General features: G+C 41.4%; 1 protein-coding gene across 2 annotated transcripts in view; it reads right to left on the reverse strand.

Annotated features, from left to right (window-relative positions):
- Window positions 1–3,342: 3,342 nt before the first annotated feature.
- FAM135A (family with sequence similarity 135 member A) overlaps window positions 3,343–26,167 on the reverse strand; it is a 138,576-nt gene continuing 115,751 nt past the window's right edge. For both annotated transcript variants that reach the window (XM_026654784.2, XM_026654791.2), the window contains 4 exons: window positions 24,886–25,037; window positions 22,354–22,464; window positions 5,601–5,714; window positions 3,343–4,917 (listed from right to left, as the gene is read on the reverse strand). In XM_026654784.2, coding sequence (XP_026510569.1) covers window positions 4,712–4,917; window positions 5,601–5,714; window positions 22,354–22,464; window positions 24,886–25,037 — 583 coding nt within the window. In that variant the 3' untranslated portion in view covers window positions 3,343–4,711. The remainder of the gene's footprint in view (window positions 4,918–5,600; window positions 5,715–22,353; window positions 22,465–24,885; window positions 25,038–26,167) is intronic.

The raw sequence follows: 26,167 nt of genomic DNA on the forward strand, positions 1-26,167 counted from the left end.
CTTGTTCTTAGGCGTCGATCCCGATTGGCCCTGTCTATTGTGCTCATTGGCTGCTAACACAACGAGTGAGCTTGGGGCAGGGTGGGTATGAAGATACTCATACCTCTTAGCGGAGACATAGTATTTTCTTTCTGCCCGCTTGGAGATGGGGGGGTACCGAGGAAAATGTCTGCCACAGGGCCTTAGTAATTTTCACCACTCCCTCGTGCACCGGCAATGCCACCCTAGAGGGGGCTGCTGCACTAGGGCTCCACCAGCTCCTCGGCTTCCAGCCCCAGGTTTGAGGCAACCCTCTTCAGGAGCTCCTGGTGGGCCATGGCATCATCCAGAGGAACTGGGTGAGAGGGCCCCACTATTACCTCATCAGGAGAAGATGAGGAGGAGGCAGATACAGGTGGGTCTGCCAATTCTGCTGCATCTGCTGTGGGAGCCTCAGCTGAGGCTGGCTGGTCCTGGGGAACCTGCTCTGACTCTGCGTCCAAGTCAGGGGGTGGGCGAGAGAATGTCGCCGATCGTTTGTTGGATGCCCCCGAGGCCAACCTATGCCCCAGCAATGGGTGGGGATATCCCCAAGGGTTCCAGAGTTGCTGGGGGCAGGCCAGTGGCCCTGGGACCAGACTGCCACTCGTGGCCCATCAGGGAATGCCAATGCCCGATGGGTAGCCCTGGCCTGCAGGCAGTGTCGCCTCCTTGCTGTCGGGAGCCTGAGGAGGGGAAGAGTTGTCTGGGGGACCAGGTCAGTGCCAAGGCTGCCTGTTTATCCCAATCCCATCGGCTCTGGCTGCGGACCTCTGTTGAGGACGATGGCTCTCGGTGCTGCGATCCCGGTGACCGCTGGCAGCGTTCAGCAAATTGGCGATGGTACCCCGGCAATCTACGCCTCATGCTTAGCAAGCGGTGCCACTCTGTAGAGCGGGAGTGAGAAGACCGACATATCATAGACCATCGATCGATGCGCCCATGGTGAACTGTACTGGCAAGCCGGTGACCTGTGATGGGGCTCCAGGGACCAGCATCTTGACCCTCCGGAGCAGTGCCATGAGCTGAGAGAGCAGCTTGGGCACTCCTGGCACCAGGGCTCTGGGGACTGGTGCCGTGCCTCTGCGCCAGCCCACTGGCGATTGACGCCTAGAGTCTGATGAATGTTGCCTTGAGTCCGGGGACTGACGCCGAAAACTCTGGCAGACAAGCTGACCCGTGTCTCGGGGCTGGTGGCACTGTTCAGGTGAGCGCTGATGGGGCACCCCTGCAGCGAGGAGCGGTGCTGCACTGATGGGGACCATTGAAAGGGTCCAAAGGCAAGTTTACCCCTTGAACAGGGCACCTCCGTGGCCAGCATGGGTGACACCAGCAGGGATAGAATGTCTTTAGCGGCCTGAAAGGCCTCCAGCATGGATGGCACCACCAGGTGCCGAGTGCCTCTGCTGCTTCCTGGGGTGGTGGGCAGGTCTTGGAGTCAGCTTGACCACTCAGTGGGAGTCGGCACCTGGCCACCATCTGGAGGGGAAGAGCTGGCCTGCGCGGGTCTGTGCTCTCCTCCATCTCTCTCTTTCCCTTTACAGGATGTAGGAGAACGTCCCATCCCGGCCTTTCTTTGCTTTTTAGCCGGTATTGGGGATGGGGATCGGCTCCAGTATGAGGCTGGTGCTGGCGGTGCACTCCACACCAGAGCCATGCTGCTAGGAGCAAAGTCTGATCTGGTTGGCTCTGAGGCCAGTGAAGGGCCAATTCCATAAGGAGTGCTTGGAGACGAATGTCCTGCTCCTTTTTGGTCCACGGTCTGAAGCTCTTGCAGATGCAACAGTTGTCGCTAATGTGGGTTTCCCCTAAACACTTCAGACAGCTTCTATGGGAATCACTGACTGGCATGGGTTTCTTGCAACAGTCACAAGGTTCGAAGCCCAGGGACCAGGGCATGCCCATCCATAGGCTAAAGTCCCACTCAGGACTAACAAACTATCACTAACTCTATACTAAGGGTACTATAAAACTAGCAAAATTTTTAGCAACTATATACAAAAAGTTCACAACTAGGCAGATGTGAGTTGAGAGGAGTAAGCTTGCCAAGGCAAGGAGATGTTCCAGCACCGTCACTGGCAGTAAGAAGGAACTGAGAGCAGCGGGAGCTGGTGGCACCCCTTACATACACATGCCACCCCAGAGGGCACCAGAGCAGGTACCCTATGAATACCACTGAGGTAAAAACTTCCAGCGCCAGTGCATGTGGCGAGCACATACACCTACAATGGAATGGACATGAGCAAGCACTCGAAGAAGAACCGGGGGATTGGCTTTTTCTCATTTTTTTCAGGACATCCCAAACAAGCGTCCTGTTTCAGCAACTAGGGGTGTGCTCTCCAAATATTTCAGATAAGACTTGTTACAACTGGATTAACTCTGAAAGAGGATTCAAGCACAAAATGAATAATTCACCCAAATATTTAGATACACTACTCTCATTCTATATGCAGATCTCCCAGTCATATTAATGGGAGTTTTTTGCAGTGACAAAGGTAGAATATTGCTGCCAACAGACTGCTGATTCATGGAAAAAGGTGTTATGGATCTCTCTTTTTTTCTCTCATTCTAAAGGCACCTCCAGTAGTAGCATAGTGCCATCTTAGACCATGTAGGGACACTGGTTCAGTATTGTCTCAAAAGAATAGGGCCTATGGAATTACCAGTACCATCCTACTACCTGCAACATCCGTTTTCCTTGTCAGACAAATATAAACTAGGTCCAACTCTGCTTAAACTTGTAAGATCTGCCATTGCACAGGAAGTAGATGTGTGGCTGCACTGTCTTCTGCTGGATTAACTCCACTGGAATGCGATACACTTTTAGTTTGCCATGCTATGGCCAGATCTAAAGAAGCATCTTCTAACAGGTTTTAAAACTGTGTCTCCTCGTGTGTTAAAAATGGTATAATTTGATCAACATGAATCAGGCAAAACTATTTGCTAGAGTAGGTCCCTAAACTAATATTGCAGTTTACTGATGGCCAAAATAATTAGTTTCTTGTTGACAAAAATAGCTCCAAACATAATTCAAACATTTACTAGAATGTAAAATAAAATTTTAGAGTAATATGAGTGTAATATACTATTTACAACCACTAATAAAATAGCCATTTTCACAGCTGAATGTATTAATTACGGTATTCTCTGTCAGCATCATAAGGACTTGCCTCATGCAACTCAATAATACAACATTCTTTGAAGTGATCAAATGGCTGCATTGCTGACTAGTCTAAGGTGATCTTTTGAAGCTTGTAAACTACAGAGAAAAAATAATTTTACAAAGATTACAAGAATAAACCCTATCAAAATGCAAGGTTACTTAATTATAAACTATTATTGATATAGCTAAGTGAAATAATACAAAATATATACACCCTCCCAATATTTTGGAAACTAGCAAAAGATTTCAGTTTCTTTAATTTTCTAGTAGAGTCATTTGTTCATTTTATTAACACCAGATGCAATAACACAATGCTAAAAATAAACATGCATTAGTTATACAACCAATTTATATTTTTCAAAAAATTCTGTTCATTACAATTAGTGAATGCACATATTACCTCCTTTCCACATTTAGTGCATTACTGTTTTAAACAGATAAAGGGGTAGGGAGGAGGAATTGAACTCAATGCTATTCAGCACCAGTAAAAAGTCAACAGACCTTTAACATTCCTGTATATCAAAAACATTTTATCTGCATCACTAAACATGTAAAGTTTATAATTTTGTTCCATTTCAAGATACCTTGATTTATATTTACAATACTTTGTAATCAACAAAACATTTTAAGAATATTCAAAAATTATCTAAATTCATAAAAGTATTGCAGAAATTTATTACATTTACTTATTTTACGTACATACAAGGAAGTCCATGTAAAAGGTTCATTTGAAGAACTGAACTGACAGAGTAAGAGCAATTTTATTTAATTTGCAAAACCCCAATTATTAGAAGGCAGCTGTCGTTTAGTTAAACATTCAAAAATCCCTAATTGCCGCTTACTTCTGAACACTAAAGTTCCAGTAATATAAGTGAACATGTAAACCAACATGTTTTTGAGATCATCAGTAGAAAATGTATTTCCACAGGCATAACATGTTTAATGATGATGGTGATTTTATAGAAAATTATTAGGATGTAGTGATATCTGAACAGACGACTCAGTTTGCTCATTAAAAGAATGGTCTTTACCAGGATTTCAGATATAGCTGTTTTCAATGTATGATATTTTAGCAGCTAATTGTTTTTTCCAGTTAGACTTTCTACAATGCTAAAATATAACAATCAGATGCATAATACTTTATTAGAATTTTTAAATTCCAATTTATTTTGGCATCCATGCCTCTATTAAAATGTAGCCATATAGTATTGACTTTTGTAGTCTAAGAACCAATAATAAACCAACCAAATGTACATACTGTAATTTAATCTCCATTCAATTAGGTACCCAAAAATTAAGAAAAAGTAATAGAAAAGTAAAAAGAATCAAATAAAAAAATATTGCACAGCCACATTACCTAGAAAGTAAAATTGATGTTAAAAAAGCTCTAAACATGGATGATATAAATTATCTTCCATACAAAAGTATAAATATCTCTTAAAATACAGCTGCAGCTATACTTCAATACCACACATTATTTGATTCATCTGTTAATGAGGTAATAGTCAAGTCTCTTACAATGCTTTTCTTCTACTGGAAATATTTTAGGGCAGCAACCAGAAAGAACTTTTCTAAAAATATTTCTGAATCAAGAACAGCAATGTGTGCAGCTCTCCCTATGAGAGAATCGGCTGTATTGGGCAATGCATTGATGACATTGTAACGGACCAAATTACATTCCTTGTTTTGAAGAACTGGCAGAAGCAGGTTCTGGATCATTTCTGCATAAATTGGTCCTGTAAAAAAAACCCCAAAAAATTGTATTACATGCATCACCCAGAATGAGCTACAGTTATGTGTCCCTGAATATGAAAATATGAACACATTCTAGAAAACAGAGACCTATTTTATATTGTCTCGCTACTAAGAGAACATTTGAAATCTAATTTCCATAGAGACTTTAAAAAAAAAAAAATCTTATAACCCATACATTTTATTGTTCGCATTTCATAGTGAAATTGTGTTTACCAGTACTAATTTATGATGACTCCAGAATATTTTGTCTATTTACTTTTCAGATAGATAATGCTATAGTATAAATGTGCCATAATATCTCATCATGAACTATAACCATACATTTTTCCGACTTAGGAAGGATCATTAACTTTCTTTTCACTGCTAGTATGGAATTGGGCCTCTGCTAAATAAAATCTGTCACCTTTTTTTTTTTTTTTTTAAATATAAATTACAGACACTGTTCTGCTCCCAAAGTCAACAGCAAGGCTTCTGACTGACTTCAATGGGGATATGGTCGAGGCTCTACAATATCACTGTTTAAGTTTTAAAACAAAAAAGTGTGAGAAATCTTACATAGAAAATTTAATTATTTGAAAATAACAGTTTATTTATTTTGACATTTGTTATAAAGTTATCCATGGTCTAAAACACACAGAGACTTCACAGGCTACTCATTTATTACCTGATTGTTTATCTTTCAAAGCTGTTTTGCACATCTCTATGCGAGCAGAGTGATAAGGAACATAACGATCCTGCAGGGATCCGACTAGAACTATGTTTTTGAAGTAATGAAGACCTGCAGGAAGGGAAAGAAATGGTAAATATAAACAATATGCACCATTTGAAAATTTCTGCAAGATAAACATAATAAAAGATTCCAAACAGAAACCTGAGACTTATTTATTATTAGATATTGTAAAAAAGGAAAGGAGATTAATTTCATTCATTAGTGCTAAAAAAATAATATCCAATCAAGTTACATTTCAACCCTTCCAAGAACCCTGAACTTCTTCTAACAGCCAGAAATTATAGTCCAAAACCCAAACACCTTTCAAAAATAGTGAAATAAGAGACTTCTTGAAAGAAAGCAACCAAAGTGAAAGTTGTCTTTTGAAAGACTAGGCTTTTCCCACCCACGCAATAGGAGATGCCTGAGGCCCACAGACCCAAAAGAACACACGGTGGGCTTTTGCTTTCTTTGCTTTCTGGAGAGAGGCCTCCACACTTGACTTCCAAAAAGGTTCTCAATTTTTTATGCACTTTCTGATGGAATTCAGAGATTTACAGCCAAGTGGCTCTAGGAGCATATATCCTGGAGGCAGAAGCTCCCTCCACTGATCACTCAAATCAAAGGGTTAATACCAAGACAAGTCCACACCCTCATGAACAGTCTTTCAAATAGTTGTGACAATCACCAGTTTAAATAGTTTAGATGCAGGACAGCTGAGTGTTTTTTTCTGAAGCTGCCCTGCAAGCCCTAGTGGGCAGTTGGGTTTGCTTCAACCCTGAGTCCAGTGCTCAGCTTAAGGACTCCCCCCTAGATCAGTGGTGGGCAACCTAGGGCCTGTCAGGGTAATCCACTGGTGGCCGCAAGACAGTTTGTTTACATTGACCGTCTGCAGGCACGGCTGCCTGCAGCTCCCAGTGGCCGCGGTTCGCTGTTTCCAGCCAATGGGAGCTGCGGGAAACGGCGGCCAGGACGTCCTGTGGCCCGTGCCGCTTCCCGCTGCTCCCATTGGCTGGGAACAGCGAACCGCAGCTACTGGGAGCTGCAGGTGGCAGTGCCTATGGACAGTCAATGTAAACAAATTGTCTCACGTCCCACCAGTGGATTACCCTGATGCGCCGCGTGCGGCCCGTGGGTCGCAGTTTGCCCACCACTGCCCTAGATGTTTGCTTTGAAGATTTTCCTTTCAAACACTCTGTGCTAGATTTTGAGAGAATTTAGTAGACTCTCTCAAGATGCCCTGAGGGATTTGATGTATTTCACGAAGTAGGGCAGTGTGGGTGACATCTCCAGATAGATATGACACCTTACACAGGATATCTGCAGCAAGTGTGTCTGCAGTCATCTTTCGCTGCATGGACCAGGGTGGATAAAAATCAATGGTTTAATTTTTTTTTTTAAATCTGATTTTTTTATTTAAATTGGATTTTTAAAAAATTAATTTAAATACAACTTTATATTTCAAAATAAACATTTAAAATTAAACATGAAATTAACAACCTATGTTAAGACCTAAACTTACTGTCATGTATTAAAATCATTTAAATTAAATACAAAAAGTAATATTAAGCAATACATTTGCTGCCAAATTTTAAAGATAGCCAAACCACTGAACTGGTGGAAGTCCCTGGCCAACCACCTAGAAGTAGACTTTGTTGGTGTGCATGCTGAACAAACTTTTGACAGCAGTAGCCTCTTCTGCAGGTGGAGAGAGAATATTTTCTTCATTTCAATCATTCAACTAGTCAGTTCAATGACTAGTTCATTCAAATTTAAGAAATCTATTGGGAGTTGAAGAAGCAGGAAAGATTGTTTTCCTCTTCCAATCTATGAATAAAAACTAGGTATGAGAGGGAGTGATCCTACTAATTCTAAAATTTTGAAGGCCATGGTGACCAGAAACAAATCAGTTCACTGTATTTGCTTAATAAATCAGTTAGATTTAAATAAAAAATGTGTGTTGATAAACTCTGGTATACTTTTTGTTCTTATATATTTACCACTTTTATTTAATAAAAAAATTAAAATGCTGTTTTTGTGTACTTTAATTGAATTTGAATTTCTATGCAAATAGAACTTGACACAAATCCAACGTTTAAAAAAAGCTCATAATAAGAAATGCATCATTCACCATTTTCTAACATAAAAAATTAAGAATCTGAATAGATTTAAATTAAGCTATTCAATTGCTTATAGCTTAATTTAAATGTATTCAGATTCTTAATTTTTTATATTAGAAAATGGTGAATGATGCATTTCTTATTATGAGCTTTTTTTAAACGTTGGATTTGTGTCAAGTTCTATCTGGGTATCCTGGTGTATAGGGTATCCTGCTAGTTAGCAAAAAGAAGGACCAAATTTAGTGTAAAGGCTATATTTAGTTGCAAATAACATGATTTAATGGTTACCAACTAATAAGAATCAACCTTTCTTTAGGAAAGTAACTACAAAATACAAATGCAAAAAACATAATTAAAATAGATCATTTAAATCATTAGTATGAACATAATTTGAAACTACTGAACTTCCTTTCTTCTCTCACTGGGGTCAAGGAAACCAATACCCTCTTTAAAGGAAGAACAAAGTGCCATGGCACTGAACAAGTGTCCGTTGATCAAAATGCATCATAGCCCTGAGCCGAGGCACTGAATGCCTCTAATCAAATGCATCAAAAGCACAGACATGCCCCAGAGAATACAGCAGCACCCAAAAGAGCAGAGGTATCCCAGAAAAACGTCCCAAAGTGGGGGGCAGGGGGGCAAGAGGGAGGAGAGAGAAAAATATGCTGAGGCAGAAAATCCTAGAACTATAAAGCTTGATACAGAGTATATGCATGGACGGAGAGTATCGCAGGCCAGGGGAGCCTAAGCCTCCCCAAACAGTCAAGCGTGGCCCCACCCACACTCCGCCCTGAGGCCCCTTCCTGCTTCCCGCTCTTCCCCCATGGCCCGAGCCCAGGCTGCTCCTCTTCCTACAAGCGGGCGGGGACTCAGGGTGGCTGGTGCTGGTGCTTGGGGCAGCCAGTGCTGGGGCCATCTGGGGCTTGGGGGTGCTCGGGCCGCCCGCCGAGCACTCCAGGGGCTAAGGGTGCTGGGGAGTGTGTGTGTGGCTCAGGCCGGTTGGCAGGCTGGGCTCCTCCAGCCATGGTGGACAGCTTGAGGCTTCGGGGTGGGAGGAGAGGGGCCTCAGGCAGAAGGGGTGGGGCCGGGGGCTAGCCTCCCCGAACGGGTGGTTCACGCGCCACCCATGAGTACACGAGATCTTGGCTGCAGCAGTACAAGATAGCTTCCTAGCAGGAAACAGAGTGTTTAAAGCCTGGGTATCCCAGCATGCCCCAGACAGGGAGCTTCCTTAATAACCTTGGTCAAGAAGAAAGTTAGTGGAAGGTTTCAAGGGCAGATGGTGATTGTGTGAGCAACCACCAGTTTGGGGGTCATGGTATATGCCACTATCACTGCCCTTAGATACCAATAAACCTGTAAGAGCTCTGTCTGCATGCACTAGGGAAGTGAGATCCAGGAGTGAGAATCCTGCACAGATCATATCTTTAGAGAAACACCAAGATTTCTATAAGCAGAGAAGAAATGGTTCCTGAGAACTGTCCTGGAACGAAAAAAAATAATAGTAATCCTACAAACTAGAAAAAACAAAAGGGTTCCTGTGCCCTGATGTGCATGTCTAAGTATGAGAGAATACCTTTGATGTTTAAGAGTACATTGATTACAATTTAACCTGGTCATTTTTTCCTAGAACTACATTATGATTACTATACTTGTCATATGGGTTGGTTTTCCCTGCCTGGCCCCAATTACCTCTAGAATATGCTTATACAGGTGTATTTGGTTGGGAGTTTGGCACAATGGCCTTCTAGCAACTTTTCTTCTCCTTTCTTCTATTTTTTGCCACTATTTTCTCTATTCTTTAGGCTCAAACACATCTTCTACCATGCATCTGAGGGCAGAGGTATTCCTTAATGTTGAAAACCATAAATGTACAGTTTTATGTAGAGACCAGGCACTGATGCTATCATGTACAGTATGTGCATGCCAGCCCTTACTATTTCACAGGGATAGTTTGTTTGGTTCCGTCAGTTCTGTTATATAATCTGAAAGCTTCAATGAAGTCTGAATTATAAAAACATGTAAGCTTCCAGAAACAGAAATATCATCAGCAGGATCATACCTGTGCTCTGGGTAAAACAGCACATTATTATTAATTATATTTGAACAAAGAATTTCATTCTGTTGTCATTAGGTCTGCAGAGGATGTCCTGGACTGAACCTGATCCCTCCCTTTCCAGTAAGTACTGTATATGCCGGAACCTATGTCTGGCTCTACCTTCAGTTTTGGTATGGATGAGTATCTTTATTCATATAATGTTTCCTTTAAGAGGAGAGGGAGCTTATTATTTCATTTAAGAGGAGAGAGAGTGGTTATTAACCCATCTTGTAGAATTCTACTTTTTGAAAAAAGGCTCACAGGGATGGGCAAGTAAACTCATATGCACCATAGCTTTGCCTTGTCTGCTAGAAGCTTGTGCAACTCTGGTATGTTGGATGGGTAAATCAGGTATCTGGAGGTGAATGGGTATTACTGAGAGATGATGTAGTATAGCTTCATTTCCTCTACAATTAAGATTAAGGTCTTCACACTTTTCATAGGAAAGTGGATGGGACATTTTGAATGGTTTTGTCTTACTGTAACAAAAGATGCACAGGTTCTTCTGAGGATTATTCAGAGAGGTTTTCCTTAAAATAACGGTAATCCAAGAGATTTTTGTTTTATGGCAGTCAAAGCCTCTACCAGAGATGGTAGCACCAACAATCATCAGAGAAGGAGTTCAAAGTAGGCCAAAACTCTGCAGCCGCTTGCAGTAGCGGGCAGATCCTCAACTGCAATGGAGCTATGACAATTTATACCAGATGAGGATCTGCTCCTACGTCTTCAATTGAATCATCAACATTGTTTGAGGTGATGATGTCTGAACATAAGAATGGCCATACTGGGTCAGACCCCATGGTCCATCTAGTCCAGTATCCTGTCTTCTGACAGTAGCCAATGCCAGGTGCCCCAGAGGAAATGAACAGAACAGGTAATTATCAAAAGATCCAGACAACTGAACTACTCAGCCCTTAATAAGTCGGGTGGGAGAAGTCTTATAAGCCTTTTAAAATGTAGTTGACTTTTAATTTTTACACTGTATGGTATTTGGAAATCTGAGGTAGATAGGTAGGTAGGTATTTGGCCATGCAAGAGACTTGGCCAGAAAGGACAAGTCAAATCAATATCAGGGGAAAGTGACACTTCCCAGGGAAACCAGAGCTTGTCTACAAAGGCAGGAGACTTCTGGGATAGAGACAGTTCTCTGACTGATGAGCTCTTAGCCAATGGACCAAGATCAAGCTGGGTCTCTGAAGCAGTCAAAACTGACAGTTTGGAGCACTGTGAGCAAGAGACACAGACTCCCAGCTTTGCTGGACTGCACTGCCTCATCACAGGTCAAGCATTTACAAGGTATTTTTCTTTCACCTTTGTGGATTCATGTCATTTTCACTGAAATTGTAATTAGACTGGCTATAAAGTGTAGCTAAACTAAGGAATAGACTATTCTAGATAAAACAAGAGGAAGACAAGGACTTCTGTTTTGCGCCCTGTACAAGGCAGAGTGATACTAGGGAAGCTGGGAGAAAAAGGACAGTGCAAAAAAAAAAAAAAGAAAAAAAAAAAAAAGGGCAGTTTCATTTGTGCTCCTGCCTATTCATTATCTGACTAGACAAAGCACAGTTAGTATGGACTGTCCTGAAACAATCAGTGAACTGATATATTTTAATATACTGTGATTAATTACCTAACCTTTCATATTCAAAAAGAAAAATAATCTTCGGAGTATTTTGGTAATAGATTTGAAGACACCTAACTTGTCTAAGTAATTTTTTACTTGTTCTTTCCCTATTTTAGCCTCTGATCCTACCTCATTTTCACCTTGTTGGTGAAAACCGAAACAAAGTCGTCATTAAGCACCTCTGCCATTTCCACATTTTCTGTTACTGTTTTCCCCCCATCATTGAGTAACGGGCCTACCCTGTCCTTGGTCTTCTTGCTTCTAATTATGTTACCCTTTATGTCTCTAGCTAGTTTGATCTCGTTTTGTGCCTTGGCCTTTCTAATTTTGTCCCTACGCACTTGTGTTATTTGTTTATTTCATCCTTTGTAATCCTAGTTTCCACTTTTTGTAGGACTCTTTTGATTTTTAGATCATTGAAGAACTCCTGGTTAAGCCACGGTGGTCTCTTGCCATACTTCCAATCTTTCCTACACAGTGGGATAGTTTACTCTTGTGCCCTTAATGATGTCTCTTTGAAAAACTGCCAACTGTCTTCTATTGTTTTTCCCCTTAGACTTGCTTCCCATGGGATCTTACCTACCAACTCCCTGAGTTTGCTAAAGTCTGCCTTCTTGAAATCCAGTGTCTTTATTTTGATATTCTCCCTCCTAACTTTCCTTAGAATCATGAACTCTACCATTTCATGATCACTTTCACCCAAGCTCCCTTCCACTTTCAAATTCTCAACCAGTTCCTCCCTATTTGTCAAAATAAAATCTAGCACAGCCTCTCCACCAGTAGCTTTCTCCATGTTCTGAAATAAAAAATTGTCTCCAATACATTCCATGAACTTGTTGGATAATCTGTGCTCCGCTCTGTTATTTTCCCAACAGATGTCTGAGTAGTTGAAGTCCCCCATCTCCACCAAGTCTGTGCTTTGGATGATTTTGTTAGTTTAAAAAAAGCCTCATTCACCTCTTCTTTCTGGTTTGGTGGTCTGTAGTAGACCCCTACCATGACATCACCCTTGTTTTTTACCCCTTTTATCTTTACCCAGAGACTTTCAGCAAGTCTAGGTTTTTCTTTTATGTTGGTAAGGTAATGCTAGAACATGTAAGATTCCATTTTAAATTTTCGTGTATTTTTCATCTTTGTAGCAAAGATTTTTATGCACTGAACAGCTTGCATGTTATTGTAGCTGGCAAGCTGCTATAATTTCTTATCACAGTATGAAACAGACAATCATTTCTAAGATCCCAGAAATTAATAGACAGACTGTGACTGCTAAAGACAGGATAGGCAGATTTTAAGGATATTATTCCCAAAAGTAACGGCAGCATTTTAAATATTACCATCAAGAGAACAGCAACATTAGAAAACTGATCATCATGTTTGTAATAACCTTATAAAATTATGATAGCAGGAAAATTTCATTGGGTTAATAATGGTTTGTATATTGGCTTGTCCCTAAAGTAACTGAAAACACAAAAGCTAATAAGCACAAACTTGGACTCTTTTCCTTCTGAATTATCTTGTTGTTTCTCAATCCCCATCTGCAGATTTTAAAATGCTAATAAGTTTCAAGAGCTCAAACCCAGAATAAACTTGTAATTGAAGGGCAAAAAGATGTAAGAAAAACTATTGAGGAACAGAATCCTGATATAAAATATTAAAAAGTTTTCCAGGGAGACAATGGATCAGTGTTTACGATGTGTCCCCCGTAAGTATCCCGCTGCAGCTCATCTGTGGTCTGGAGAAACAGATGATCTAACTAGTAGATCAAATTTAAGGATTATCACAAATTTCAGTCAACTGGTCAAACATATCCCTGACAATGATTTTCTAGACATAAGTCTGGTATTTAAGGTCCTCCAGCTGAATGTTGAAGGGTTGTCTGCTGCCAAATGGGAACTTATTGGTGTTCTGGCAAAGGAAGTTCTGACTGACATCATTTGTCTACAAGAAACTCACATTGTGCTGAATGAAGCACATCAGTTTAAGATAATTGGTTTTGATCTGTTAAGTCCCAATCTCCATGTGAAACATGGTAGAGCCACCTACATCCATAGTAATATATCGGATGCTGTATGTACTGAATCTTCACTCTTTTGCAACACAACTGAAGTTGTTGGGTTTCAAATTGCGTATGTATATAAGCCACTGAATGAAACATGGGGTTCACAAGTCCTCCCAAGGCGTAAGCATCCAGCAGTATAGGTTGGCAACTTTAATAGTCATCATAACAAGTGGGGGTATGCGACTGCAGACCCAAACGATGAACAACTGTTGGGGTGGGCAATAAATAATGATCTGGCACTGGTCTATGACACTAAGCAGCGTGGCACTTTCCATTCAGCACATTGGCATAGGGACTACTGCCCAGACCTGTGCTGGGTCACGTCGTTTGCCAATCACCCACAGCCAGTGGCATGTACTGTACTATTTTCCACACAGCCAACATTGTCCATCGTAGATTCAGATGGGAATATGTCTTCCAATTATAAGGAGCATTCCAAAGCCTAGAAGGAACTTCCAGAAGGCAGATTGGGGCTCCTTTAAAGAGTATTTAGAACGGAGCATTGTAACCATCCCATTAAACATCATCTCCATGGAAGATGTAAACTGTCGCTTCTGTTGTGCCATTTTTAAAGCTGCAAGTGCAACAGATCCATGCAGCTTCCAACCAGTGTGCATTCCATGTTTGAACAAGGATTGTACAGACTTTCTGAGGCAGTATGAGTAGTCAGGTGATCCGGAGATTGCTGACTATCTTATAGAATCATTGGATGCTGCTTGCCAGGCTCAATAGGAGGAAGCGACATAAGCTGAAGACTGGTCCAGTTTTCCTTGATCTGACTGCAGCATATGATACGGTTTGGCACACAGACCTTTTGGTGAAGTTGTCTAGAACTATGCCAAGTTGATTAGTATGTGTGATGGCTCTGCTTTTGAGAAATCACCATTTCCATGTGCATATTGGTGATAGAACAAGTGCTTGGAGGCACCAAAAGAACGGCCTCCTGCAAGGATCACGCTTATGTCTAAAGTTATTAAACTTGTATTCAAATGACCTACCATATATCAGGTCTCGTAAGTTTGTTTATGCAGACATATGTCTCGGCACTCAGTCACAGTCCTTTGACATACTTGAGAGTGTTCTGAATGCAGATATGGCAATTACGGCCAATTATTGTTGTCGGTGGCATCTGATACCAAGTGGAAATAAGACTGTGTCAAGTGTCTTTCACTTACATCATGCACAAGTGAGCCGAACATAGTTCTCAATGTTAACGAATAAAGCATTATTCACACCCAGTCTATCTAGGCATCACATTGGACATTGTGACCATCTTACAAAGACAACAACTAAGGTGAAAATGCTCAACAACCTGCTTGGAAAACTGGCCGGAAAGACATGGGGCGCCAACGCCCAAACATTACACACTTCAGCCTTGGCACTCTGTTACTCAGCGGCGGAGGACTACGCTCCAGTATGTGCTCGCTCATCTCACACGAAGATGATTGACATACAACTTAATTCCACCATGCATATTCAGGCACACTTACTCTATCACTAGTTCTCCGCAATATTGCTCTGCCCAGTGTTCATAGACAGGAAAGTGTAGCAAAGCTCGTGATGAAATTGTGTGATATGCCATATCTACTGGTAATTAAAATACTTGTTTAATCCACCACATAGTCGTCTGCCCTCACATCGCCTTGTGTGAATAAGTTTACTGGGTGAAAGGATTTATAGTAGAGGACACGTGGTGAGCTCCATGGTCTGCAGAGAAAGTGACAAATAATTATCTTGTCTCTGACCCCATTCAACGTCAACCTGGGTTTGATTTACCATGAAGGCAATGAAGCCTTCTGAACTGGTTTTGTACCAGACATGGAATTTGTGCTGCAGCGAAATTTTGGTGGCGTTTTAGAGACAGTTCTCTATGTCAGTGTGGGCAGCCACAAACTATGACACACATTGTTGAGGACCGCAAAATGACAACTTCCTAGAGGTATTCGTGCCTTGAACATCATTGATAAGAACGTTGTGGCTTAGCTTTACTGGATTGCATACGCCAAATAAAGTTTTCCCGAATAAGATGGTTCTCATGAATTATTTTAAAAGCAGAATTCACAATTGATAATGTGGTCATAAAATACAATTAAATTCCTCTTTCCTCCTTTCAGTCTGCTTTTGTAACAAAAAATATGTGTACACTAACATGCATTCAGAAACAAGTATCAGTTTGGACACAGTAACCCAGAACAAGGATTAAAAAAAATCATGTTAGGATGTCAGAATTCTGCACCTACAAGACAAAGTGTAAGTGGTTTGCTTAGGCTGCCTCTTACAATAATGGCTGTTACACTGATAAGTTGTTAACTATACAATGAATGACATTAAGTTGCATTTGACTTTTGGGGGGGAAAATCCACAACTGTAGAAGACTCATTAAACCTCTTCAGAGAGGCTTATGCAATGTTTGTCTTGAACTTTTCTGAACAGATCAAATAATCTTTATTCACACAATGAAGTTATTGGCAGTGCAAATTCTGTAATGGCATACTCGACATGACAGGCAATGACTAGGTTTCGTATATCCAATATTCAAAATCTGTTATGCTGTCATCACAGGACACTTCACGCACCATGTACAAGTGAAAATAGTACTTGAACGCTTCTGTCTTGCAAGGGAAAAAGGCGCAAAATATTTTCATATTCGTTAAAATTGCATGACATCTGAGCCTTGACAAATATATCAAACACTTTACAGTTGGCAAAAATACATCATGATTCACAGAGTCCATGGGGTACATTGTGGGATATGGTTGCCTTCAGTTTGCTTTGAAATTCTGATGGGAAAGCTTGCACTGCAGATTAAAGGAATTGCCTTTTGTAGCCCATTGACTTGAGTTCCACTTCTTTTAAAACATTATGTACATCAGCAGCAACTTATTAAGCAGTGTATCAGTGCAATGTCTCAGAGGTGCATTTATTTTTATTTAGATTTTTCCCAAAAATACACAAAGAACAGATAACTTGCAATACAGTTCTTGATTTCCATTGTCCTCAACATCTTACGGCAGTTTAATTGCCTTCTTTGAGGTGACTGAATTCTTTTCTGTCTTTCACACTGTCCCAATGCTATGAATGAATTGTGCTGCCTTGAGCAAGGAAAACCATTGTGATGGCAAAACACAAGAGGACACACGCAAAACCAGTGGGCTCACATTGTTGCTCGCACAGACTTTTAAAAAAATGCTCACTTTTGGCAGCTGGCCATGTTTAAATACTGCTGGAAAATGTACCACAAATTTGTTGATGTTGTGGAACTCATCTTTTCTGATTGCATGAACAATGGCTACATGCAAAAGATGAGCAAAACATGGAATGTGCTGCAGATGTGGATACATTTCTTTCAGGTGCTTTACAGAGTGTTGGATGTACATCGCGGAATCACTGTTGACTGACACAGTTTTCCCACATTTGGTCATACCCTGACAACACATCTTGATCCAGACTGAAATGACTCCTGCTTTTCACTTAAGAACAACAGAGGATTTTAATATAATAGTATTTATTGATTTATTTTTGTCATTGTAGAACACTGCAATGATGTTAATTGCTGGCTGTCCAGCAATTACTAAAGAGACTTCCTCACCACTTAACAGATCCTTAATTGCAGATTTGTGGTGAGCAAAATGTTCAGGCAAGTATATTTTTACCAGCTGATGACATTCTGGGTAAGTACACGCTGCTGGTGTCTACATCTGAAGCAGAGCTAATAAAAAGTTCAAACCACAGAGAGCATTCATTTAGGGTTACCATAATTTAATTTAAAAAAAGGAGGACACTGCATGGGGCCCTGGCCCTGCCCCAACTCCGCCCCTTCCCCGCCCCAGCCCAGCCCCGCCCCTTCCCCAAAGTCCCCGCCCCAACTCTGCCCCCTCCCCTGAACGCTCCGCCCCCTGCTCCTCCCCCTCCCCTGCTTCCCGCGAATCAAATGTTCGCGGGAAGCCAGAAACAGGGAGGCAGCAGGTAAGCTGGGGCTGGGGCGGGGCACGGTGCGGCCCAGCCCAGTCCGGCCCCCCGGCCGAGCGGCTCCCTTTGGTGGCCGGCCGGCCCAGGCCAAGAGGCTCTGGCCCCGGCATCTCCCGCCCGGCTCGGCTCGGGCCCGGGGCGTCAGCCCCCGGCCGAGCACCACCGGCCCCCGGCCGAGCGCCGCCGGCCCCAGCAGCTCCGGCCCCCGGCCGAGCGCCGCCGGCCCCTCCCTCCCTCCCTCCCTCCCTATTTTCCCGGACATGTCCGGCTTTTTGGGATTTCCTCCCGGACAGGGATTTAAGGCCCAAAAAGCCGGACATGTCCGGGAAAATCCGGACGTATGGTAACCCTAATTCATTGGAATCGTCTCAAAGCACAACATATATAAACATACCGTGTGGAAAATCCACAGCTTCCTCTCTTTGTTTGGTCTCAATTCTTCCCAAATAGGCTTCCATCGAAGTCTGGATTCTCTTTGCTTAACTTCCAAATGAGACTTACTGTCCAAATGTTGAGCAATTTAATTTGCTTGTCAAGAGATTTGTTTTTACAAACTCTGCAGTGCAAAATGCACTCTAGACTTTTTCCAGACATTTCCAGACCTTTTCACTGTTTTAAATTTGAGGTGAGAGTATTCACTGCAATATTCTTCTTTTGCAACCCATTATTGAAACAAAACAAAATAAAACTTGGCTCTGTTACTGTGTAAGTGCAATCGGGCCACTCACCATAAATATAAATGCATTTATACTTTTCCTCAATTTTGACCCCAACACACTAATAAATGCTGCATAATTATCTGCAGTTCCAGCTCCACTAATGCTGGAACTGACTGTTTTAGCAGAAATGTAAATACATGCTTTATGAAGCATTCACTACAACATGCTTAATATGCATTAAGAACTTATTAAAATCCCATCTTAAGCAGCATTTTTCTTATTTTGTCCATCTGTAAATTTCAATTATTATTAATGGAAATATTTTTCATCGGTTTGTATGTGTACAGTGAAATGACATTTACCAACATTTACTGATAAACATCAATTCCTAAAAAAGATGCAATGATGAAAGTAGGAAAACCCCACTCCCATGCAGGTGAAGACTCTATACTTTTTTGCCTCCCCACCTTCCAGTCTTCTGTTTGCAAAAGTAGCCTTTAGAATGTATAGTCTGACTCTGCTGCCAGAAAAACAATAAAACCTGGTATGATGTAAGTCTCTTCCAAGTGTATCAGTATATTTTAAACAGCCACATTTTATGAAAGTGTTTAATAGAAGTTTTAAATAAATGGTTAATTAATTATTACAGTCTAACAAGTCAACCATGGCTTATAATTATCTTTAACATGTACTCCTCTTGTCTAACATGCTTATCTGAGCTATTAATCTTTTAACATTTTATAAACTACAAATTTCAACTTCAATATAAAGTGTGACTAATTTCACAGTGGACTTTTTTAATGATAATTTAGGGTCAGACTGCAGACCAACATGAGCACTGACGCAGTGAAGTAAAGCGGTGTAGTACCGGGGAAACAGCCTCCACAGAGCAAAGCCATAACGTATCCCCTAAACAGAACTGTTATGTAAAAACCAAAACAAGAGCTTTTCCTCTTACTGCTCCTTTATGGAAGTATAAAGATTGCCTAAAATTTTAAATAATTTTAAAGTAAACTTTTATTTTCCGGTTAGTGTTTGCATTAGAAATATCAGGTATGCTCTCTTCTCTTTGATAGAAGATCTAGGCCAGGTTCTTTAGAGGACCTATATAGGGATGGTCCATAAAGCTGTGACCTGGGCTGCAGCTTCCCCCCGTCCCCTCCTCAAATGGAGGGAGTAGAGGAAACGGTGTCAAGTGTTTCTGGAGGTCCCCAAGACTCAGCCTCCTTTCCCTTCCCTCCCTTTGAGTTGAGAAGCAGGGCAGCTGCAGCTCAGGTCACAGCTGCTAATGACATTCCTATCCAGACCCTCCAAATAACATGCCCTAGGTCTTCCATCAAAAGAAAGAGGAGAGAATACTTGATATTTCTGATGCAAATGACAATCAGAAAATAATGTGGTGAAAGTTATTATACATCACAAAGAAGCAGTGAAGAGCACAAAAGGTTTTTTTAAATAGATTCAAAGATTTTAAGGCCACACAACCTCACCCAGTAATTGCTGAATTAAGCCCATAATTTCTGTTCAAGCCATAACACATCTTTTAGAAAGACATCCACTCTAGATTTAAATACTTCAAGTAATGAGAATCCACTGCATTTCTAGGTAAGTTGTTTCAATGGTTTGCTCCTTGCAGTTAATCTATAAATGCTAATAATGTGCCTTATCAGCAGTATAATTATTATTTTGTGATAGTCACTTCTGAATGGAAAAACAGCAAAGTTTACTAAAAACCATACATTTGATCAAATTTCTACCTCAGCCATTATTTTTCTTTTTGTTCCTTGCCCTTCCCCACCCATTTTCTGGGACTTTCTCTTCTTGGAAAAAGTGGTTACTGACCTTCATAACTGGTATTCTTCGAGATGTGTTGCTCATGTGCATTCCATGTTAAGTGTGTGTGCTTACTATATGTACTGGTACCGGAAGTTTTTCCCTCAGTGGTATCCGTAGGCCAAGATGTCAAACAGGGTGTCAGAGGGTTCAACCAGCTCCTCAGCTTCCAACCCCAGATTTGCCACCACCCACATTAGCAGCTCCTGGTATGCCTTGAAATCATCCTGAGACACTCTCTGGGACGGTCCCGCCACTGCCTCATGGATGAGGAGGCAAGGGCAGGGGAAGGAGCTGGCTCTGCATCCCTCGCAGGGGTGGCCTCAGCTGAGGCCGGAGGGTGCTCCTGGGCACCTTGCTCGAATCTTTTCCCTGAGTCCGGAGGGAGCAGAAGACTGTTGCCGACCGCCCCTCCAATGCCCCCGACACCGATCATTGCATCTCTGCCGCAGTGCCAGGGAGCAATGCCGCAAGGATGGGGAACATTGCGTGGGCCCCAGTGCCGGCTTCCCTCAAGTCTTTAGCATGGATGGAACCTTCAGGTGCGAGGGACCTCTGCCACTACCCTGGATGGCTGGTGGGTCCCTAGGAGGGCTCAACCGCCTAGCTGGCGATAGAGGTGCCTGGCTGAGCTCCAGAGAAGATGCACTGCTACACACGGGCCTATGCGCCTCTCCAGATTTCCCCTTCCCTGTAAGGGACATCAGGGAGTGCCCTCTCTTGGTGTGCTTCTCTGCTTCTTAGCAGGCACTGGGGACAGAGATTGGTCCCAGGTGGAGACAGGTGCCGGCGGCGCACTTCGCACCAATGCCACGATGTTCAGTGCAGAGTCTGATTGTGCTGGTTCAGAGGCCGGAGCGAGGGTCAACTCCGTAAGGAGAGCTCTTAGTCTTCTGTCCTGCTCCTTTTTAGTTCGTGGCGTGAAGCTTTTGCATATGCAACATTTGTCGCTAACATGGGTTTCCCCCAAGCACTTCAAGCAGCTTTGGTGTGGATCGCTGACCGGCATAGGTTTTTTGCAGCAATCACAAGGCTTGAAGCCCCAGGATTGGGGCATGCCCCGTCCCTGGGCTAAGTCTCTCAAGGGACTATCTAATTTATCGAGAGCACTGTTAAGCTAACTATCAAGAGAACAATAAAATCTACTTATCTAAGAACTATTTACACAATGGTTGATAGGAAAAAAACACTGGGAAGAGAATGCTTGCCGAGGTAAGGAGACGCCTCAGCACCATCACTGGTGGTAAGAAGGAACTAAGGGAGGGGGGAGCCAGTGGCGCCCCTTATACTGGCGCATATGCGTGCCACTCCAGAGGGCGCCAGATATCCCCTACAGATACCACTGAGGGAAAAACTTCTGGCACCGGTGCATGTGGCAAACACAAACACCTAACATGGAATGGACATGAGCAAGCACTCAAAGAACTTATCTTCAGGGAGAGGAGCAGTTGGGCAAGTCAACCTTCTCCTCTCTATATGTTTTCTTTCATTTGCTCCCTACCAAGTCTCTGGGGCCAACTGCGAGGGGAAATGGCGACATCACGTGTGACTACCTTGATGGAGAAACACCTCCTATTCTTTCTCTATACAGTACTGCATTCACCACAAGCATTCCACCTCAGTGCACGCCTGCCTGACACACATTCAGCAATGTTTACCTGATGTCCCCTTGAGCCAGTGAACCTCCATCCACTTCTCAAGGCTTAAAGGTGACCAGCCTATTAACATCTCAGACACCACCTAAACTGACTCTTTGCCATTCACTTAATTCATAACACAAACAAATGGAGTGGGGAAAAGTACATGAAGGATAAAATGGGGATAGCTAGCAGGTTAGTGAAAGATTTTAATTAATATCTTTAGATACAAGTGATAGGTTTTTATTATGTCAATCACCTCAAGGACAAACTAACTGCCTAATCAGTGATCTTGGAACAAATATTACAACAGAAGTTTAGCATCTGAAAAAAATATATGTAGGTTATCAAACAGCTCTAGAAATGAAAAGACGTAACCCCTGCTTTTGGTCCTTCACGACTGTATAATGCATTCAATCTTACTCTCACTGAAACCACTGACAACAGTGGTGCAAGATCAGGCCCAAATACAGGTTGGCTAATTTGTTCATTAATTAGAAAGTTCCTCAATGATCTACCTACCACAGTACAAACACAGTGTCTGATTTATTTTGGAAGTAATACTTAGTATAGATAAATAATGGACTGTAGAGCTGACAGAATGGTAGAACATGCAATTATTTCTCTAAAAAATATTTTCTATTTTTTTCTTTTTATTGATATCCTGTACTTACTTGCCTATAAGATGAACAACATGAACAAAGCTTACCTGCTTTTTTACTAAGTTTGTACAAGAAGGTTTGCCGTGGGTCTGAATGATCTCGACATGTCAATTGTAATAAAGAACCCGACTTTTTCCACTTCTGCATAAACCAGAGACCTGTATGGTTACATACAGTGTATGTAAGTATATTTCAGCAGTAAAATAAGAATCACTAAACGGCAATTAAATGTGTAAAGTAAATGTCCATACATTACATTCCCCACTCTTTATTTTATGTTTATGTTAGCATTATCAAGCCCACAACCATTCTATAGTTCTCTCAGCCATCATTGTTTTCTATCTGATATGTATTAATAAAGAATGAATACTGTCCTTAGTTAAAACAAAGTTAATATTCTTGGTGGTAGGGGAAAAAGTTCTTTCACCAAAATATCAATGTGTCTTTAAATATTAACCACAAGGTAACATACAGACATACCCTCAACATTTTAAAACAATGTTTCACATGTTTTGATGCTGAAATATATAACCTGTCCAAAATATAAAAGAGACTCAAGTGTCACATCTCACCAAAACAAATAACTTTTTAGAATCACAGAGGTCAAGACTCATGGAAGGTAGGCAGAAAAGAAAGGGAAGGCATTCTCTGGACTGGGGAGAGGAATGGAGAAGAGGTCTCATTATTACACCCTCCTGGATGTTGTGCAGCATCTCTTTTTCCCAGTTGATGAGTAAAGCCATCCGTCTAAATATGACTTTTCAGAAATTCTTACAAGCCCTTGTTATCGCTATAAAGCAGAAGAAAACAAACTACCAGGTATTCTCAAGTGGTCACATATAAATATATAGCTAGTACCCAAAGTTTTAATGCTAGTCATGCTCAGTCCTAAAATGCTATATCACATGTAATTATTTGAGTTTTCTGGAATATTAACTTAAAATTTATAATCCATTAAACATATGAAAAGCAATGAGGGTTATTGTAAGAAAATGGTATCTTGAGAAGTGATCAACCACAAGCGGTCCAACTCTTTACAGAGTATAAACGCTTTCTGTATGATACCTAGAAAGGTCTAACTTTATTACTAAGATGACTACAGCCAATTAGACTCACTGCTGACTATGAAAATACTCAAATATCCACATCTCACATAATCTGGAATACTAAAAGCAAATAATAGGTTGTTCATGCTTAGTGTGTAATTTTTTGGGATAACTTACGGCAAAACTTTTCCCCCCACCACGGTAAAGCATGCATTGAGGGCTACATATTGTACATGCCAAGTTTCAAAAGCCCACTCAATTTCACTGATATCCTCACAACTCCAGCAAATTATATTTGGGCAAATAATGCACGACAATTTTCACCTTTTTTCTATTCAGAAAATGTATGCACACAGATTATACATTTTCCTTAACTGTTTATTTGGTCTGTAGATTGTTAAGAATACAAGAATGGCCATACTGGGTCAGACCATTGAACATCTATCCCTGTATCCTGTCTTCCAACAGTGGCCAATGTCAAACAGCTCAAAGGGAATGAACAGAACAGGGAAATTATCAAGTGATCCATCTCATCGTCCAGTCCCAGCATCTGGTAGTCAGAGGCTTAGGGACACATAGAGCAAGGGGGTTGCATCCCTGATCCTCTTGGATAATAGCCATTGATGGACCCATCCTCCATGAACTTATCTAATTCTTTTTTTAACCCAGTTATACTTTTGGACTTCACAACATCCTAGGGCAACTAGTTCCACAAATTGACTGTGTGTTGTGTGAAGTAGTACTTCCTTTTGTTTGTTTTACACCTGCTGCATATTCATTTCATGGGGTGACCCCTGGTCCTTGTGTTATGTGAAAGGGTAAATAACACTTCCTTATTCACTTTCTCTACACCATTCATAAGTTTAAAGACTTCTCTCATATCCCCCCTTATTCATCTCTCTTCTAAGATGAACAGTCCCAGTCTTCTCCTCATATGGAAGCTGCTCCATACCCTTAATCATTTTTGTTGCCCTTCTCTGTGCCTTTTCCATTTCTAATTTATCTTTTTTGAGGGGCGACCAAAACTGCACGCAGTACTCAAGGTGTGGGAACACCACTGTTCACTAGCAGTTTGTTGAGCGCATTTGATATTCAATATTTGAATTGTGTTGGTTAGTTTTTATGAACGCAAGGATCACAGGTTGTTTTTGTACATTGAATGTATGCATGTAACTGTTTATTTGTTTTCTTTGAAGATTTGTTGAATTATATCATAGCTAGGTATTTATCAATAAACTAATCTTAGAAGGTTATACCTTGAAAAATATTTTAACATAAAAACTGGTTCAAACAGATTGATGTGCTCTTATAATTGTTGTCTTTTTTCCAATTAAGGTTTTACACTTGCCTCTTTCTCCGTTTGTTCCTAAAAGCAGAGTGTGAGAATGTGCCTGATTTTCCTAATCCGAAGAATACACTAAGCCCTAGAAGTGCCTTTTATTAATATTTCAAAGGCAAGAGATGCCTACTCATTTTCTCCTGAACATATTTATCCTGAATTCATACCACTGAAAATAACATTGAAGCTTTTACCTGTATTAACAAGAGCACTGCTGTTGTAGAGGGTACCAAGATGTGGTCCAGAGAGAGACAGGAAGGTGTGAAGTTTGTTGAGGTAATATTTAAATCGAGGTCTTGTGAGCACTGAACGGATTATTAAATTGCCCAGCGAATGTCCAATAAAACTATTTAAAAAGAAAAACAGTGTAAAATGAAACCTTGGGGAAATTCTTTTTATTTTATTTTTCCTTAAAGTGAAATTTGATGCCTTTATAAACGTTTTAAGGAGTAAAGAAAGAAAGAAATGCAATATTTCCAATCTTCCCCCCTCCCCGACTTCATAATGTTAAGTAATAAAACAAAACAAAAAACCAAACTACTATGTTTCAGTATTTTCCAAACTGCCCAACTAGCTTAGAGAGAAGTATTTCGTGAGCTCCTCAGAATTGTTAAACACATAAAAAACCTATTTCAGTTAACACATAGACCAATTTTTTTCAAGTTTACTGTTTCTGAACCAGTTACACACCAACTACAGAGAAAATTTTTTAAATGTGATGTGAATGACTGAATAAGACATTATTTTGGTATTTAATAATTGAGGTTAGTGGGATGGATGCTTATCAGTTGCCAAGACAACCTGTATGATACAGATTTTAGAAGTATTCCTGGGAGGAAGAAAATCTGGATAGATACTTTATTTTTGGTGGAAGCAACATCTCAGGTGGGTTTGCTTGGGGAATGGACTAAAGAGCTGAATACCTAGCTTTATGGTTCAGTTGTCCCTCCAGAGCGGTGAACAAGTCGAGCTAGCTGCAAAATTAAGATAGCTACGGCTCACAGGAGTATATCAAATGTGTTACTGCCACTGGTAAAGAGGAGTGGGGCTTTTCTTCTTCACCTATCTGAAAGTTGGGCACACCTAGCAGGACAAGCTCTATCGTACCATACATACACCACGTACATGCCTCTCCTCTTATACTTAAAGCAATTATTTTGAAAGGATTTTTCCATTAAATATGCTGCAAAGTAAACTTGGCTCAAACTTGGGAAAGAGGCGTGAGATGAAGAAGTTTCACCCGGGGTGCCAGCTGCTTCAGAACCCAACTCGTACGCTGCCAAGCCCCATGCCTTGCCCCCCCTGCTGCTGGCTCCTGCCTCTGGCACCCCACAGCTGCCAGCAACAGGGACTACTGCAGAGACTCCCCCAAAGAGCCCGGGCACAGGAGAAGGAAGGAGAATCCCTGGCTCTGGTTCTCCCCGATTGCAGCCAGGTGAGCTCTCCCTCCCGCAGCTGGCTGAATAATGAATGAAC

The sequence above is a fragment of the Terrapene carolina genome, unplaced genomic scaffold (assembly GCF_002925995.2).
Source record: "Terrapene carolina triunguis isolate 2854851 unplaced genomic scaffold, T_m_triunguis-2.0 Scaffold42, whole genome shotgun sequence".
NCBI lineage: Eukaryota > Metazoa > Chordata > Testudines > Emydidae > Terrapene > Terrapene triunguis.